General features: G+C 40.7%; 1 protein-coding gene across 2 annotated transcripts; it reads left to right on the top strand.

Annotated features, from left to right (window-relative positions):
• The first annotated feature begins 2,375 nt into the window (after positions 1-2,375).
• On the top strand, positions 2,376-15,235 carry LOC133965064 (LIM domain and actin-binding protein 1-like). 2 transcript variants are annotated; one of them, XM_062399453.1, is made up of 10 exons: positions 2,376-2,466; positions 5,134-5,276; positions 6,381-6,423; positions 9,941-10,384; positions 12,311-12,365; positions 12,580-12,677; positions 13,077-13,149; positions 13,374-13,405; positions 13,530-13,663; positions 13,820-15,235. In XM_062399453.1, the coding sequence occupies exons 2-10, from the start codon at positions 5,155-5,157 to the stop codon at positions 14,901-14,903; spliced, it is 2,085 nt and encodes a 694-aa protein (XP_062255437.1). In that variant the 5' UTR covers positions 2,376-2,466; positions 5,134-5,154; the 3' UTR covers positions 14,904-15,235. The 2 variants fall into 2 exon arrangements, with proteins under 2 accessions (XP_062255437.1, XP_062255448.1); XM_062399464.1 differs by lacking the exons at positions 2,376-2,466; positions 5,134-5,276; positions 6,381-6,423 and adding an exon at positions 7,099-7,128.
• The last annotated feature ends 633 nt before the right edge of the window (positions 15,236-15,868 follow it).

Genomic DNA, 15,868 nt, shown 5'->3' with positions numbered 1-15,868 from the left:
AATCAAACTTACAAACATATATTGAAATCAAGCTCACTTTTGGAATTGAATCTTATGTTGCAGCCCAAATGTATCGAGGGGTCAAAGGTCTTTAGTGAACAGTTGAGACAAGGAATCCTTCTCCCGGCCCTTGAAGTTGGTTAATATAAAAACATCATTAGGACAACAAGTTGTGTCAATTGTGTGGATCAAAAGAGGCGGGGAATGAATCGTATTTTCCTCTTTATTACTAAATCTTTGGGAAAGAAACTTTAGGATTTGTTTAGTATTGTTATTGATAATCTGGTGTCCTTTTTTTTTACTCTTTACTCTTTTTTCCTGTTTTAGAATGGGCAAATAACATGCATGACCCATATAAATCAGTCTACCAATCAAAATTGACAAACATTTTGAGCTCATAACATTGTTTTTGTTTCAGTAATGACCGTTTTGCAATATATCCTCCATTCATAAGTTATCTTGTTCAGTCTTTATTGAAACTTTACTAAAAAAGAAATTGATTCATCTGTACCCTCATTTTGGATGATGTTGTCAATGGTGCTGTTGAGGTGTACATGTCAACAAATAGGTATTCTTATTAATTTCTCCCCCTTTTCAAATTAATAAGGGTTGTGTACAAAACAGCTCAGCTGCATCACAGTGACGTGTTCCTAACAAACTGTGAGTGTATTTTATCGTGCTTCAGATTAAAATGTGGTTGGCCCTGCCTATTCACTATTCTCCATTATAAACATTCAATTAATTATGAAACTAATCAATAAATTCAATGTCCGTTGGCATAAATCATGAAACCCTGTTGCTAGAAAACCAAGAACAAAACTCAGATTGACTCATATCCTTATTCAAAAAATGTTGACATTTTTGCTTTTTAGATTACTCGAGGAACAAGAAAATAATAAAAAGCTAATTCTTATGGCTGCTATTGTTCATTCATCACTGTTTGTCTGATAGTTGTGGGATTACTGACCGTATGACAAGTGGCTCCCCATCGGGATAACTGAGAAATTCTTGATTCTTTACATAGATAATCTTTCTAAATGGGCCTTTTCAGTCTGAATAGGTCTAAAATCTGTATATTATTTATCTAAAAAGTATATTTACTGATAAGCCGAATTTTCATTATGGACATATAAGTCAATAAAACCATAAATGCCACTTTTAGTGTATCAACATGACAAAGGTACACTTACTTTTAGTTTAGCAGAAAACTTTATAAATGTGTAGTCTCTTGGTCAGCTGGGGCCTAACAGTGAATCCTTGAATTTGAAAAACTCATTCCTGAAGCATACTGTTACTGACTTAAATACTGCTCTTGGCAAAAGTTCAGAGCGATTAGTTCACTTCACCGCCAGAGCCTGGGGCCGTCCGAGAAAACACACTCCGCCATGTTCAAGGTCTCACGAGCAGGTCAGACGCCTGCATATGCGGTCTCATGAGCGGCGTTTTCATTACTCCATCCAGCTGGTCTTATTTAGAAGGCAAATGCAACGCAAACATTGAATGTACCATATCCCGGGATAACCTTTTTTTGTTTTATTTCCAGCTACAGTTAATGCTGTTGGGTGTTATTGTTGGAAATTGTCCAGGTGTAGGAAGTTACCAAGCTAAGATCTGCAACTATGCCACAGAGCACCACAGATGCCAATTGTCATGTGGTTTGGCATTAGTGGCATGAGGCATGTCCAACCCAGTTGTTAGAATGTCTGTCTCCTTTCTTTTGGGTTTCTTCTCTCTGTCCCCTGAAAAAGAATCTGGTACAAATACTGTACAGAATCTTCTTTTTTGTTGTTGTTTTTTTATTTATTTATATAGAATACAAACTTTCCATTGTATAACAAAAATGACATATTTTACAACTACTCACAAATACACACACACACACACACACACACACACACACACAAACCTATGAGCAAAGTGAGGAGGTATTGTCTGTTGTTCTGAGGAATTTTGTTGGAAGGTATGCGTGCGCACCAACACACACACACGTGTGTACTTCTATCTTAGTGAGGACAGTAATTGGACAGAATCTAAATCCATTCCGTAGCCCCTTAAACTAACCTTAACCATCCAAACTGAACGCCTAACCCTAACCCTAGAAACCCAGTCTTAACCCTCAAACAGCCCTCTCAAAAAGAAGGACCAGTCAAAATGTCCTCACTTTTCAAAAATGACCTCACTCTGTATGGTCTATGCTTAAAATGGTCCTCACAAGTATATAAGTACACGAACAAACAAACACAAGCAGGCAGACACACACACCCACACATATTCACAGGTGGGAAGGGGGGTAACGTAATACCCTGAGGTCATTGGCCCATGAAATCACATGACCTGCCTCGTCCACTCCCATCGCACCTTGGCGGTCGCCCCGCCCCCTCGGGTGCAGGTGGCACACACACCGGGCGGTGACGCAGTGAGTGTCAGGTGTCCGCACAGGGAGCGACTCAACGGAAGTGAGCACAGGTAAGACAGCACTCGAGCAAGGACACGAAGAACAAGAGCAAATGACTCCAGCTAGCCTTATTTGGAAAAGACCAGAAATAATGTTGTTTGTCAAAAGTTAAACGAGCGCGTGGTTTGATTTAAAAGTGTTGCTTTAGTTGGAATAGCGCACGTGCCTAGTATGTCCCCTTGCGAGAAGAACTCTGTGTCTCTCTGGAACAAATCGATGTCAAACTCTCTGCTGCCAGCTTTGTCTTCAGCTCCTGTCGTCTCTGTGTAACCAGGAATCAAAACCGAATTCAGTTTGAACTGAGGCGAATTTGAAAGTAAATGTGTGTTTGGTTTCTTTTCTCTCAACCAATCAAATACAGTGTTGTACACCTGTAATTAAAGGTACTCAGATAACATGTCGGCTCCTTGGCAGAGTCTTTATAAGAGTCCTGTCCCTTTGCTGCAGTATCGAGTCTCCAGTTCAAGCTCAGACGTGTTAACAACTTTTATTTGCTTTTGTTTTGACTGATTATTTGCTTCTTGGGTTTGAATCAATTATGAGGCTTCCTTCTTCCTGATGAGTCACCCTGTTTCCAGCCATGTTGTAGTAAATTGTAGTCTAGCAGGACTTGCATCAAAGTGAGGGTTTAAAGGTCACTGTTCACCTTTCGCTGACCAACCAGTAATGGAGATCACACTAAATGATGACTCGTCGATGATCAGATTTCAAAAGCTCATATTTCAGTTGACCGATAATGATAATTCCACTTCACTCTCTGTCTAAACCAATAAGAGTGTGGTGATTACGTTTTCCTCCCTTTGTTACCTCTGATTAATGACAGTTAATTTGCCATACAAAACGAAACGAAACAAGTTATCCGTTATTGCTGATCTGTCTGATGTTGGACTTTGGATCCGTGAGGGTGGTCCGCCTCTATCTAACCTGGTAACATTTGTTCCCTCTAAAATAATGTAAAGACAATTGTGTTCGGTTAATCTCAGATTTCCAAACCAGGTCAAACCAAAGGAAGTCTGAAATAAATGTAAAGCATTAAGATTGTTTTTACACACAGGTAAATCCACCTATGGCCCAACCCTATTTTATCTTATGAGTGAGATTTCCTGTTGTGTGTTGCTGATTTTCACATGTCTCTGCTTACATCAGCTGGTTTCTTTGTGCAGCTGTAGTGAGACGGACCCTTGATTTTTATTCTCAACCCTCATAGTTTTTGTCGGGTGTTCACCTTCAACTGTTAGTGGTTTTAGGATATGCAAAACAGGTGTAATGGCGACGCGAAACTCGGTTTACCTTTGTTTTCCCAGTGACGCACTACTGACCTGTCCAGGGTGTGACACTGACTTTTGTGCATTGGGATAGGCTCCAACCTTCCATAGAAAGCACTGGAAGGGTAGAAAGGAGGAGGCAACTAATAAATTGTGTTTACAGCATGTCCATCAAGCTACAGTGTTGTTGGGCTTCAACCCAGGCACCTATTCAGTAATACATAGAACAACACACAACTGATAATAGACAAGGTGAACTAACTTGCCTGTCGGGCTTCGAAACCTGTAGCAACAGTTATTAAACTCAGGCTACTTGGACCTAACTTGTGTTGTGTCAAATGTGTGGTTTTAATTTATTAACCTTTGCCTGTGCTCATCTAAAAAAATAAAAACACTAACACCAGTGCAACAACACCTGAAAGTAATCACATATTATTACATATAATTATGTAATGTGAATACCCATTATGTAGTTAACTATTGTAATAATCTAATTCTGTAAATCTGCAGGTAATACAGTCAGAAATGTAGTTAGTATTTGACTGATCTGTGATCTGTGTTTATAATCTGTGTTATGTTGAAATTCAGTTCAGCTCAGTCCAAAGTCCTCACACTACTTTTCACCAGTATCGCTCTGCGTCCTAGGGATGATGTAATTGATGCACCTGAGTGAAAAAGCAGACATGGCAAGAGGAATGATTGCAGGTCTATCAGCTGTAAACAGCCTTCATTTCAACAACCGGTCATAACTGACAGAGAACTTCTGAGGCATTCATGCCCTGACGTAATGACCTTCCAGACACAGGATGTGAATCATCATGTCTCAGTAGCACTAATTTGAATGTTTGTTTGAGTCAAGTTTGTTTAATATGATGTTTGTGTTGTGAAACTCTTTGGTCATCTGTGAATGATTATAATGTGCTCACACTCAGCTCAGTGGCTTGCAGTGAAGCGTCACAAACTTCAGCACAGGTTTGAACACGCTGGTCTTGTATGTATAACTGCATGAGCACAAATACAGTGTGTTCATGCAATTGCTATTTGGTATGTATGTCAGGTACTGGTAGAGGGACAAGAGATAAACTGACAGGGCTGTGTTACAAATTTGTAAATCAGTGATGTCAGTGAGCGCTGAGCAGACCTGGACTCTGGCACTGACCTCATGAAGAGTCTGTACATGTTACGATAGGTTTCCTGTTTATTCATTTGAACAAGGGCTTCTTTGTCTGTGTAAGTCTTGTCAACCAGCACACATTAGTGTCTCCAAGGTGGTTTCCATTGGCCTAAGACATAGCTGGTAGATGACAGGTTGCAGTCTGCCTTGTCAGAGTAAATGTATGGGGGTTGATTTCAAAGTGGAGAATAACAGGTGTTGTACACATATCGTTTACAGTGGGTGTGTTTGTGTTTCAGGTACCCGGGTAGCTAGCAGATATGGAAAGTGGTCCATTCAGTCGACGGTCATGGGTGACGCAGTCCGTGCGCATCACTGCAAAGGAGCTGTCATTGGTCAGTGGCCGAGGAAAAAACAACGCCATCGCTGAGCGGTTCTCCAAGTGAGTAACACCTGGTTTAAGTGAATGTTCTATGTTACTATCTATTCATGAAACTGTGTGTTATACAAGGAATTATTGCTAAATACATTGCGAGACTAGAGTTGCATTGAGTAGAGCACATACCTTACAAATCATCTCACAATGTTAATGAAAGTACAAAAAAAATCACCAAAATGTAATGAGCTTTCTTTGCCCAAGTGCCATCCTCCCACCAAGTTTCATAGAAATCTGATAAGTAGTTATGCATAAGTTGCTGATAAACAAACTTACAAACCAACAAACAAACAAGCAAGCAGGCAAACAGACAGAGGGGAAAACACAACATCCTTGGTTGAGGTAGTAAGGCTATTGTGTTTAGCCAATTAGCTCCTACTCTTAATGCATTTCCAGTTCCATCATACTTTAAATACTTGGGACATAATATATACTGGTTCTATTTAGGACTACATTGAGCTATAGGGATTTATCAAGGTTCAGACTAAGGATATATCTATATACTCTATGATAAACTTAATTGATCTTCTTCAATTTGTTTAAATGTTTTACTGTTTGTCAAGTGTTTGTTATTCCCTGCTCATATAGAGGAGAGTTTAAAACCTAAGCCCTCACTAAGGAGCAAAAATGTTGTCCTTAAACTTTAAATAAATAATGATGTGACATGTATCATGATCATTATTGATATTGATTGATATTTTTTATCTTTATGACATTTTCAACCAAAATGCTCAGCTCTGCTACACACTGCAGCCAGAAAACAAGTTATCATGCCAATGACTCAGCCAATGTATGTAAATTAAAGACAAATAATATCTGAGTATTTTATGATCTTTTCTTTGACACAGTGCTTGTTTTAAAGTTATTTTTTTTAAGTTAATCTAAAAAACAACCAACACAAAATATTAAGAAATTAAAACCATTCCAAAAACACTGCACTGCTGGCAGATAGAACACAATCTAGAATTCAACATTTCTAACATTTATACATTTGTGGTAAAAGTTCTTCATTTGTGTCTAGAACCATGAAATATGGCATTTAAAAACAAGTAGAAATGTTCTTATCTGTTTTGAGTCACTAGAGGTCAGCATTGTTTCCTTGTCTCTCAGGTATCAGAGAGCTGCTGTGGAGACTGCAGAGAAGAAAAAAGCAGTAAGTATTTGTTATGTGCAGGATGTAAGACACACTTTATTTTCCACTGACCTCAGTTTAGAGACATCTTCTCAAACTTTGTGATCCTGAAAATGTAATGTACAGCTGTTTGAGACATTACAGGGAAATTAAGGGTTTGAGGCTTCTAAATATGAAATGGTCGAATAGATACATGAATATTTCAATTGTAATTGACACAGTTTTCAATCTATGAGACATAATGTTTACAACAATTTGATAAGTCCCCCTGCAAAGTAAGTTATGACATGAAGAGTGTGTGTGATGCATGTGTTGCTTCATTTGCTCAGTAGTTGCTGCTGGAGGTGCTAAACAAATTACAACATGTTGAGATGTGGAACACACACACGACACACACACACACACACACACGCACACGCACGCACACGCACACGCACACGCACACGCGCACACGCACATACGCACACAGACACTGAGAGACAGGGAAACTCACCATGCCAACACAGTGTCTGGGCCAAATGTCTTGTCCTGGCTGACCTCTCATTGGCCACTTGTTGCAGTGGGCAGACTATCAAACCCATAATCCCTCTCTAGTGTAATCCCCTCGCAATAGTCTCTGTGGTTCCAACTGTAGGTTAGCTGCTTTGTCGTGTGCAAGACTGATAAATAAACCTGGATAGAGATTAATAGAATTACTGATCAGCTAATACCATGAAGAAATACAAGGTAATGTTGCTGTGCTTGTGTGTAACATTGTGATTGTTCACCAGTGTGTGAGAGCCAGCACCTCTAAAAGAAAAGTTGGCTTCTTCAGTCTTTGTTTAATGGTCTGGCTGGTAATGACAAGAAGGCTTTGTTTTTTGTCCTGTAGATGGGTGGTATGGTTTGTTAAAGTAAAGTTTCTGCATTTCTCCCTTTCAGTCAGTATTTAAGCAACAGAGGCTTTTCTACAGAACAGCTTCACAGCAAACTGCCGTGATGGCAAATTCAAGTTGTCAAGTTTCATTTTTAATACAAATTTACATTTTTATATGATATCTCAAAGTTTGTAATCATTTTCAGGAACTGTGTGTGAATATGATCAGATGTTACACTTTTAAAGGGAAACAGAAGTTCAGTTGAAACATTTGAGGATAACACTGAATGAAAGACCATCTGTCTGTCTAATTGTGTGTGTGTGTTGCTGTACTTATATCTTTGTGAGGACCGTTTTAAGCACAGACCCTATTTCAACAGGCTGTTTGAGGGTTAAGACTTGGTGTTAGGGTTAAAAAAAGGTTTAGGTCAGTCAGTGTAAGGCATTTAGTTTGGCTGGTTAAGGCTAGGGTAAGGGGCTAGGGAATGTATAATGCCAATAAGTGTCCTCATTAAGATATAAGTACAAACGTGTGTATGACAATGAGCAAATTTTGAGAGATTTTCAGAGATAATTGCCATTATGGTAACATGTGATGGCCACCTGTCAATATGTTTGTTAATCAATTATCATAATAAGTTGAATTTTCTTTTTGCCATGTCAATTCAGTTAAATTTACTTTGTGTAGCACTTTGTGTTTTGTCTTTATTATCCGCTGTAATTGTCATTCGATGTAGGCCCCTGATTTTAAAGCAAGTTACAATTCAAACTCATTACAAGTCCCATCGATGTGAGGATATGTTTTCTTGGTGCAGGCTCCTCCCTCAACCCTAGAATCTGCTGACAGTCTTGACTTAGTGTGACTCAGAGCAGACTCAGCTATCACAGTTTGTCCAACCAGTGATTAAGAAGAGCACAGCAGGGCTGTCTTTTAAGGAGCAGTTTAGTTCATGTGCTGAAGGACTATGTTAGAAAAATCAATGAATGATTTTAGAGGAGGATTCATGCTTTAACAGTGTTCAGTCAATAGTGCCTGCATCAATGCATCAGTGTTACTGTCAACATGTTCAGCTCGTGTAATGCAGTTCCATCCATTTTAAATCGTATTAAACAGGTAGACATTTTTAGTAGTTTTAAAGCCCTGAACTCTCTGGCCACTAAGCTAAACTGATATTGATGACATTGTGTGTTGTGTCTTCCCTGACACAGCCCTGACTGATGATCTGCCATTTGAGTCTCTTTTGTTGAACCAGAACCTCTCGCTCTCTCTGAGATTTCTTTTAAAATCTGTAAAAACTCTTTTGAATCGGTTTTGTTTGTTCTTATTCTCAGTATTTTTCTTTCACGTTGTCCTGTTTTTATCTACAACTTTGGTACAGATCAGTGCTTTGTGGATCTAGTGTTTAATTTCATGATCGTCAGCAATGATCCAAGGGTGGAAAAATGTCAGAGCTGACCCAGCGAACAAAGGGTTAACTTTTCCCTGAATGTATCATTTCCTGCTCTGGTTTCCTGGGTTTTCTGACTCTCTCTGTCTCTCATTCACTTTTGCTGGTGTTAAAGGGGTTGGGCTAACTCTAACAAGCAGATGTAGTTTGGCTGCTAACATCTGGGAGACTCTACCTCTCCCTGCCTCTCAGCACACCGACCTGTAGAGGAGGACCAGCCCAGGACTCTCACTTTTGACTTGTGGTTACACCTCGTTCGGCCGATCCTTCACATTCTCTGAGGTTTTTATTTCTCATTGCTTAAACGAGGAACAATCTTCGGCACTGTCCAGCTCTTTGTGTCTACTCTGGAGTTGCGTCACAAAGACAGTAATTGTGTCTCTTATTTTGCCCACTTAGAGTTTTTGTTCAGGCCTTTTGGCTGATGTTCTCATTTTTTCTTTGCTCTATATCTTTTTTGTCTTTCTGTCTGTTTATTCATCAATATAACATATTTTTAGATGTACAAAATACATTTAAAGTTTTTGATGTACTAATACATCATGTTACATGTATTTCACCAACTGATTGTATTTGTTTCTTACGTCTAACCATGTTTAAATTAGGTTTAAAATGTATTGGTATTTAAGTGTTTAAGTGTTACTTTCTAACTTCATCTCAACCAGGAAGCTTGCCTGCAAAGGGCTAAACTGACTAATATATTTTCTTCGTTCATTATATTACGAATGTAATGGCGAATCATTTTCATGTCCAGATCCGCTTTCTTCAGGGTGTCATTCCTCTTTTGTAATTAAGGAAGTTCCTGCAGCTCACACACTGCAGCAGTGATCCTCCTGTTGTTCTGTTTGCTGCTCAACATGTTTTGTCATGAATGGCTAAGTAGTGAACTGAACCCACCACAGTGTTTTATTTCTGTGAAAAGGTAAAGTTGTCGTGTAGAAAGGAATGCAGCTGATAAATGTGGCTGCATGCTCAGCCCTGCTCTCTCTGTCTCGAGCCGGTCCTTGCATTTAGCAGCCGCAGCAAAACATCTATTTCCTGGAGCAGCATTGAACAGCTGTTCAGCTAATCTGTCAGTGGAGCCTGGTTCAGACTCTGGCATTTCCTTTAGTCCATTGTGCTGAATTATCATTGAAGCAGTTTGATGCACTGTATTAAACAGAGTTTATGATGTCTTTTTCAATTTAAGTGTTTTGCATGCTCACAGTTTAACTTTTAGTTTTCTTCCTCACAGGCTTTTGAGAGTTCGACACCCTCCCTGCGTTTAGGCAACCTCAGTGCTCTGAAGAAGCGCTGGGAGCTAACGGAGAACGTCGACCGCAACAAACCCTCGTCCGGACCACCTTCAAGCGAAGTCAGCTCTCGCTGTCGGCCCCCTGCCCTCGCCAGGCCTCCTTCCATCAGCGAGAACCCCCCTCCATTAAAGAGCCCTGACCTGGTGACACCTCAGAAAGGGGGATTTACAGTCAGTCGTGCCCAGAAGCCCTCAGCAGCTCCAGAAGCAACCAAGAGTGAAGAACAGGGAGGGATGGACAGGGATGAGGTGACACGTAGCGACAGACCTGAAAAGCTTGACGAGCAAGTTCCAACCAGCCCCTGTGCCTTCTATGAAAAACCCAGGGTGCCACTGAACAACCTGAAGATGAAGTTTGAGAGGGGAGAGGATGCCACGGCAAAGGTAAAACAATTAGCTCATGTGATATTATCTTTCCATCAATAAATGATATTGAAGACAGTTATAGACAGATTTGGTGTAGAAGAGCGTCACTTTCTCATTTGGTCGATTTTTATCCCGTGCATTTGAGCCACAGTTTGAGGAATACACGGAGGGTTTAAGCTTCCCTCAGTATATTGATAACTACATTTGAAAACTGCCATTCAAGTTCTCTCTTTGTGCATATTCCAGACACAACTCAAGTTTTTTTTTCTCCACCACTTTGACAGCTGTGAATCTTTTGGCTCTGCATCACTTTCCCAGGAATTAACCGTAACCACAATGTTGATGGTGGGATTTATTGTTTTTATATCTATCGGTCTTAAAAAAGTTATATTCTCAGAAAACCTCTCAGAAAACAAACTCTGAATGTTTTTTTTCATGTGGCTGACTCCATGTTGCATACTCTACAATCACTATGTGGCCAGCATTAATCTGCATCTTTGGAGGAAAAAACACTTTGATTGTATTTTATAGAGCTAATTGCTACCAAGTATGCGCTTTGTAAATGCCATGTGTACACGTGGCAAAAAGAAATAAGTTGACCATAATAGGTTTCCCATTCAGCTTAGCAGTAACTAAACCAAATCCAAGGTCCTCTCCCCCTGCTGTCTGTAAAGAAATACTCATTTCTGAGCATAGCTATGTCTCCAAGACTTGTCCTTCATACACAGTTTTCCATTTCTCCCCCACTCGCTCCTGTCTTCTCTTTCTTTCTTTCTTTCTTTCTTTCTTTCTCTGTCTCTGTGTGTGTGTGTGCGTGCGTGCGTGCGTGCGCGCGCGCGTGTGTGTGTGTGTGTGTGTGTGTGTGTGTTTTCATCCCTCTCTGCCCAACAACAACAAGCGCTCCACTCTTCACCTTCCTCAACAGAGGAATGTGGGGACATTCCTGACCTAGGGCTGTTTCATTCTTCAGAGGATCACCTCTCCAGAGCAACTGTCTTTATCTCCCTTTTCATTAGCCACTCTGTGCGTGTGTGTGTTGTCCAACAGCCCTGGCTTTTAGTTTTACTGTGTTTTTGTGTGTGTGTGTTATATCTTGCAACAGCAGTAAATTCAGATTCAAGTTGTTCTTAGTAGAATGAGTAGGAATGTTACGTCACCACTCGGGAAGAAGAAGTGAAAATGTTCCTGTGAAAATTTACAGGCGAGTTTCGGAGCTTTATAACTCTTGGCTGAGGAAGATGGTGGCACAACAGGACTCCCCAGCTCCAGTGAAGCAGCCTGAAGAAACGGGTTGTTTTAATTGGCCCATGTGTGTACAGGATAACTGCAGAGACAAACTGTCTGGTTTACTCATTAGTGTTGGTGACACGTGGGATACGTGCTCGCACACACGTACTGTATGTAGCTCGCTCTTTTCCATAAAATTCAATGGAAATGTTTTGGTTCTCATGACTGCAGGTCAAAGGCATGTTGGTGTCTGTCCGGGTCAATTCTCTGCACTCTAGTTACTAGCAGGCTTTAAATTGTGGAGTGGAGAAAACATTACTCTGTTTACATCTTTCTTCTGTAGCTGAAATTTTGGTTTATTTAATGCAGAGAATAGTTTCAGATTTAGCTGTGTGAATTTACGAGAGCACGATGCTTAGGAAACAGCTCAGGCAGTGCTTAACATACAGTTTTTGGAGTCATTGTGTATTTATGCTGATATGGGAACAACATGCACACCTAGGGAAAACCCACACTTATTCTTTTTTACTTTCAAGCACAAGGATTCTTCCTCAGGTGTCCGTTAAATACAGTCAAAAAATTAGTGAGTTAACCCTACTTTAAACAAATGTTATGAATAAATAGGTATTTTCAGTGGCTAACTTGACATCTGCCAACATTTATTGTCGATAGATTTAACCTTTCCCTCTGATCCCACCAATCATTTTACTCTTGCAGGTCAGCAGGACAACTCGACGCAGCTCTTCATCAGAAGACATGGAGCAGCGTAGCGGTACACAGAAACACACTCATGCACACACACTATCTACTGTCTGGAGGTTCATGTTGATGGAGTGACAACATATATGCACTTCAATTAATCACCTCTAATTTTAATGAATGAATGTCTATTGGATCCTGAATGTTACATTAAAGTGATGAGGAATCTTTGTTTGAGTTTCTGCAACATAATAAAATCATAAGTGGGATCTCTTCTTCTGCCTCAGGCCTTTCTGTGACTGACAGAGTGCTAGAGGCGACGTCCCTGAGGGAGAAGATGGCAAAGTACCAGGCTGCTGCTTCTAAACAAGGCACCCCACGACCAGTGAGTTCATAGAGAAGAGGCTGAAGTCAAAAACATGAGATATTAAAAAGGAAATAAACAAGCACTCTTGCTATTTATAAGTATGGCTAATGCATGGTAAAGATAAGAAAATGCAGGTAATTTCCAAAAAATTACCTGTGTTATCTTTACAGTAGAAAACATATTTCTGGTATGTGCTCAGTCGCAATAGAACTAAACATTGTTTTAGCTTCAGACATTAAATTAAATTAACATTGTGCACTAATGATTTTTGTCATTTCCTGTAATACTCGATCTGCTAATGTAACTGAATATATATTGCTGCTCCCCTTCTACTCCAGAAATTGAGAAACACAATGCTTTATTATTTCCCAGTCAGTTAACACAAAGGTTTGTGTTTCTTTCTTGTGTTTTCTTCAGGGTGTGACCACAGAGGTGCCTGCTCCAAATGCTTCTGCACCTCAGAAACCGGCATCTGCACCTGATTGCAACGGTGAGTCTTGGTGGTAAATTGAAGGATAATTATTTTGCACATTGACATTCTATTTGCAGTTTAACTAGTAATATGAAATGTGTTATAGAAAATGTATTAAACCATTCATTTAACCAATTTACCTTGGCATCTAGAATGAGACTTAGCTGGATGTGACTGCCCTTTTCAGTGCATCTTATTCAAATCAACAGAGAATTACATTTTCTGCATTTGTGTATTTTTAGGTGAAAGCAGCGAGCCGTCCAAAGTATCAAGGGTGAGTCATTCACCACGACAATCAGAAGACATGCACGAGTATCAGTAGAAATTCCATTTCAACTTTTCCAACATTTTCAACTTCTTTTGATTATGAATGAATGTGTTAATATTTGTCTATGTAGAAGTTCTGCCCACCGGCGAGGGAGGAGTGCTTCGCTTGTTCGAAGACGGTGTACCCCCTGGAGAGGCTGGTGTCTCAGAAGCATGTCTACCACAAAAGCTGCTTCCGCTGCGTTCACTGCAGCACAACACTCAGGTTAGTCTCCTGCTGCCAAGTGTATTCCTAATGAAATCCGTGAGTACTCTTCTCAGTGGGTGGCTGCTGAAGAACCACAGTCAGCAAACATTTGTCAAAGAATCTATAATCTCCTCCTGAGGCATAAATAATATCTTTGCTCCTCTCTGTTTTCAGTCTTGGGAACTATGCCTCTCTGCATGGTAATGTCTACTGCAAGCCCCATTTCAGCCAGCTGTTCAAAGCAAAAGGCAACTATGACGAAGGCTTCGGCCATCGCCCGCACAAGGAGCTGTGGGAACCTCGCACGGAGGGAGAAGAAGATGAAGAAGCAGTGAAGCCCAAAGAAGCAGAGGAGCCAGTGGAGGTGAAACCTCTAGCTAAGAGTAGGTCGGACAAACCTCTGACCCCGACTGAGGAAATGTCCCCACAGGTCAAGGTCACAGACATGACCGCCTTAATGGAGACACATGGGCAGACACACGTCAGCTCCAGTGAGAAGCCTGAGTCTGCAGAGCGGCCAGCGGAGACACGCAAGCTGAGGATCGCTTGGCCTCCTCCGGCTGGTGAGGGCCAATCAGGGACTGCAGCACTCAGTCCAGTCACAGAAGGAGTGACCACCAGCAGGCCCTGGAGAGCCAAGTGGCCCCCAGAGGGAGAGGCACCATCCTCCTTCCAGAGCTCAGATCGGGTCGAACTGAAGGGCCTGAGGAGGAGCTCCTCGATGAAGGAGCGCACTCGGCCTTTTACCATCGCAGGTAAACCCACCCCTGCACCCAGTCTGGCGCCCAGGGAACCTCGTCGGCCTCTCAAGTCCCTACTGGAATGGAGAACATCATTTGAAGAAAGAAACCCCTCTGAAAAGTCTCAGAATGAAAACAAAGCAGAGCAGCAGCAGAAGAAGAAAGAGCAGAAGGCGGCTCAGGTAGCAAGTGAAGACGCAGCACATGCAAGCAGCTCAGACGAGGACGTGGCCACGGTGCACAAGCAGGAGGAAGGAAGAGACGATCAAGTAGAGAAAGAAGATGTATCAGCTGGAGCAGACAAGATGGCTGTGGAGGAAGGCTCTCTGAGGAGCATCTCTCCAGACATCTCACCGTCCCCTTCTCCACCTCTGCAGCCGAAACAGAACCGCACCTCTCAGGATGTGGGATTCTGGGAGGAAGACAAAGAGGGAAGTGACGCAGAGGAGCTGAGTGCAGAGGATATAATCAAGAGGAACCGCCACTATGATGAGGAAGAAGACGACTCTGACTCATAGGATCATCTGTGTCCTGTCAATTCACCATATAAAGCTCGTCAGTCTGGTTTTCTCTGGTTAAAAGTAGCTCATCAATTAGCTTAGTCCCATTTTAGTGTTTAATGAGTGATTCCAAAAAGTCCACTAGTTGTTTGTATGTGCATAAATGATTTAATAACTGCCTTTAATTACTGTATTAAAGTACAATTGTTTCTTTTTTTACATTTTAATTATATACTGTAAAAAATATGTGAAACAGCTTTTATATGACTCCTGATTATACTGGAAGGTGAAAAATCTATTAAACTCAATCAATGCTGGATCTCATCTTCTGGTAATTGTTTGCATCATGAGTTGTGTATTATTTGCAGGTTGTTGGTCCATAAAGCTTCAAATGACTGCAGCACATAAAAATGCCTTAATTACATAAGGAAAAAACTATTTGGAGTTTGGTCCTTCAGACAAGATGTATTTAAGTTGGAGAACAAATTTCTGTTAAGTTATTGGTTTGGTAAAACTGCAACTGGGGCTACAAATGATTATGTTAGCTTAACCATAGGTGCAACTACTGTGAAACTGATCTGGTGTATGTCCTGTGAAGGGTAGTGCAGAGAGCTTTAGAAGTGCAGTTGCTAAAATTTCAAAAGGGGCACAATAAAAAAAGATAGACCTGTCATTCTATCATAAGGTCCACACTTGGACTTGGTCAAACTTTATACTTAACGGTTCAAACCATTATATATTTAGTTACCGTTACACTTTGCTGATAAACTTGTATTCTATCCCAACCTGTGTCTTCTCGTTGGCCCTTTTGGATTTTTTGTTTTATACAGTAATTTAACAGTTTTCTGCTTGAGAAGAGGCAAACCATGGCAAACGTTACGCCAGAGAAAATACACACTTAACTGGGTGATAGAGTACCTGTCAAAGGTTTATACTTAGTTTTGTTAAATTTAGCAATTTTCATACTCTTCTGAACTTGACAC

The sequence above is a fragment of the Platichthys flesus genome, chromosome 2 (assembly GCF_949316205.1).
Source record: "Platichthys flesus chromosome 2, fPlaFle2.1, whole genome shotgun sequence".
Taxonomy (NCBI): Eukaryota; Metazoa; Chordata; class Actinopteri; order Pleuronectiformes; family Pleuronectidae; genus Platichthys; species Platichthys flesus.
This window is presented reverse-complemented; position numbering and strand designations above follow the sequence as displayed.

Bases quoted from the DNA above. Each gene is read 5' to 3' on its own strand.
- LOC133965064 (XM_062399453.1), top strand. From the start codon at position 5,155: ATGGAAAGTGGTCCATTCAGTCGACGGTCATGGGTGACGCAGTCCGTG. The intron at 5,277-6,380 runs GTGAGTAACACC...CTTGTCTCTCAG, and splicing joins ATCGCTGAGCGGTTCTCCAA to GTATCAGAGAGCTGCTGTGG. The intron at 13,664-13,819 runs GTTAGTCTCCTG...CTCTGTTTTCAG, and splicing joins CACTGCAGCACAACACTCAG to TCTTGGGAACTATGCCTCTC.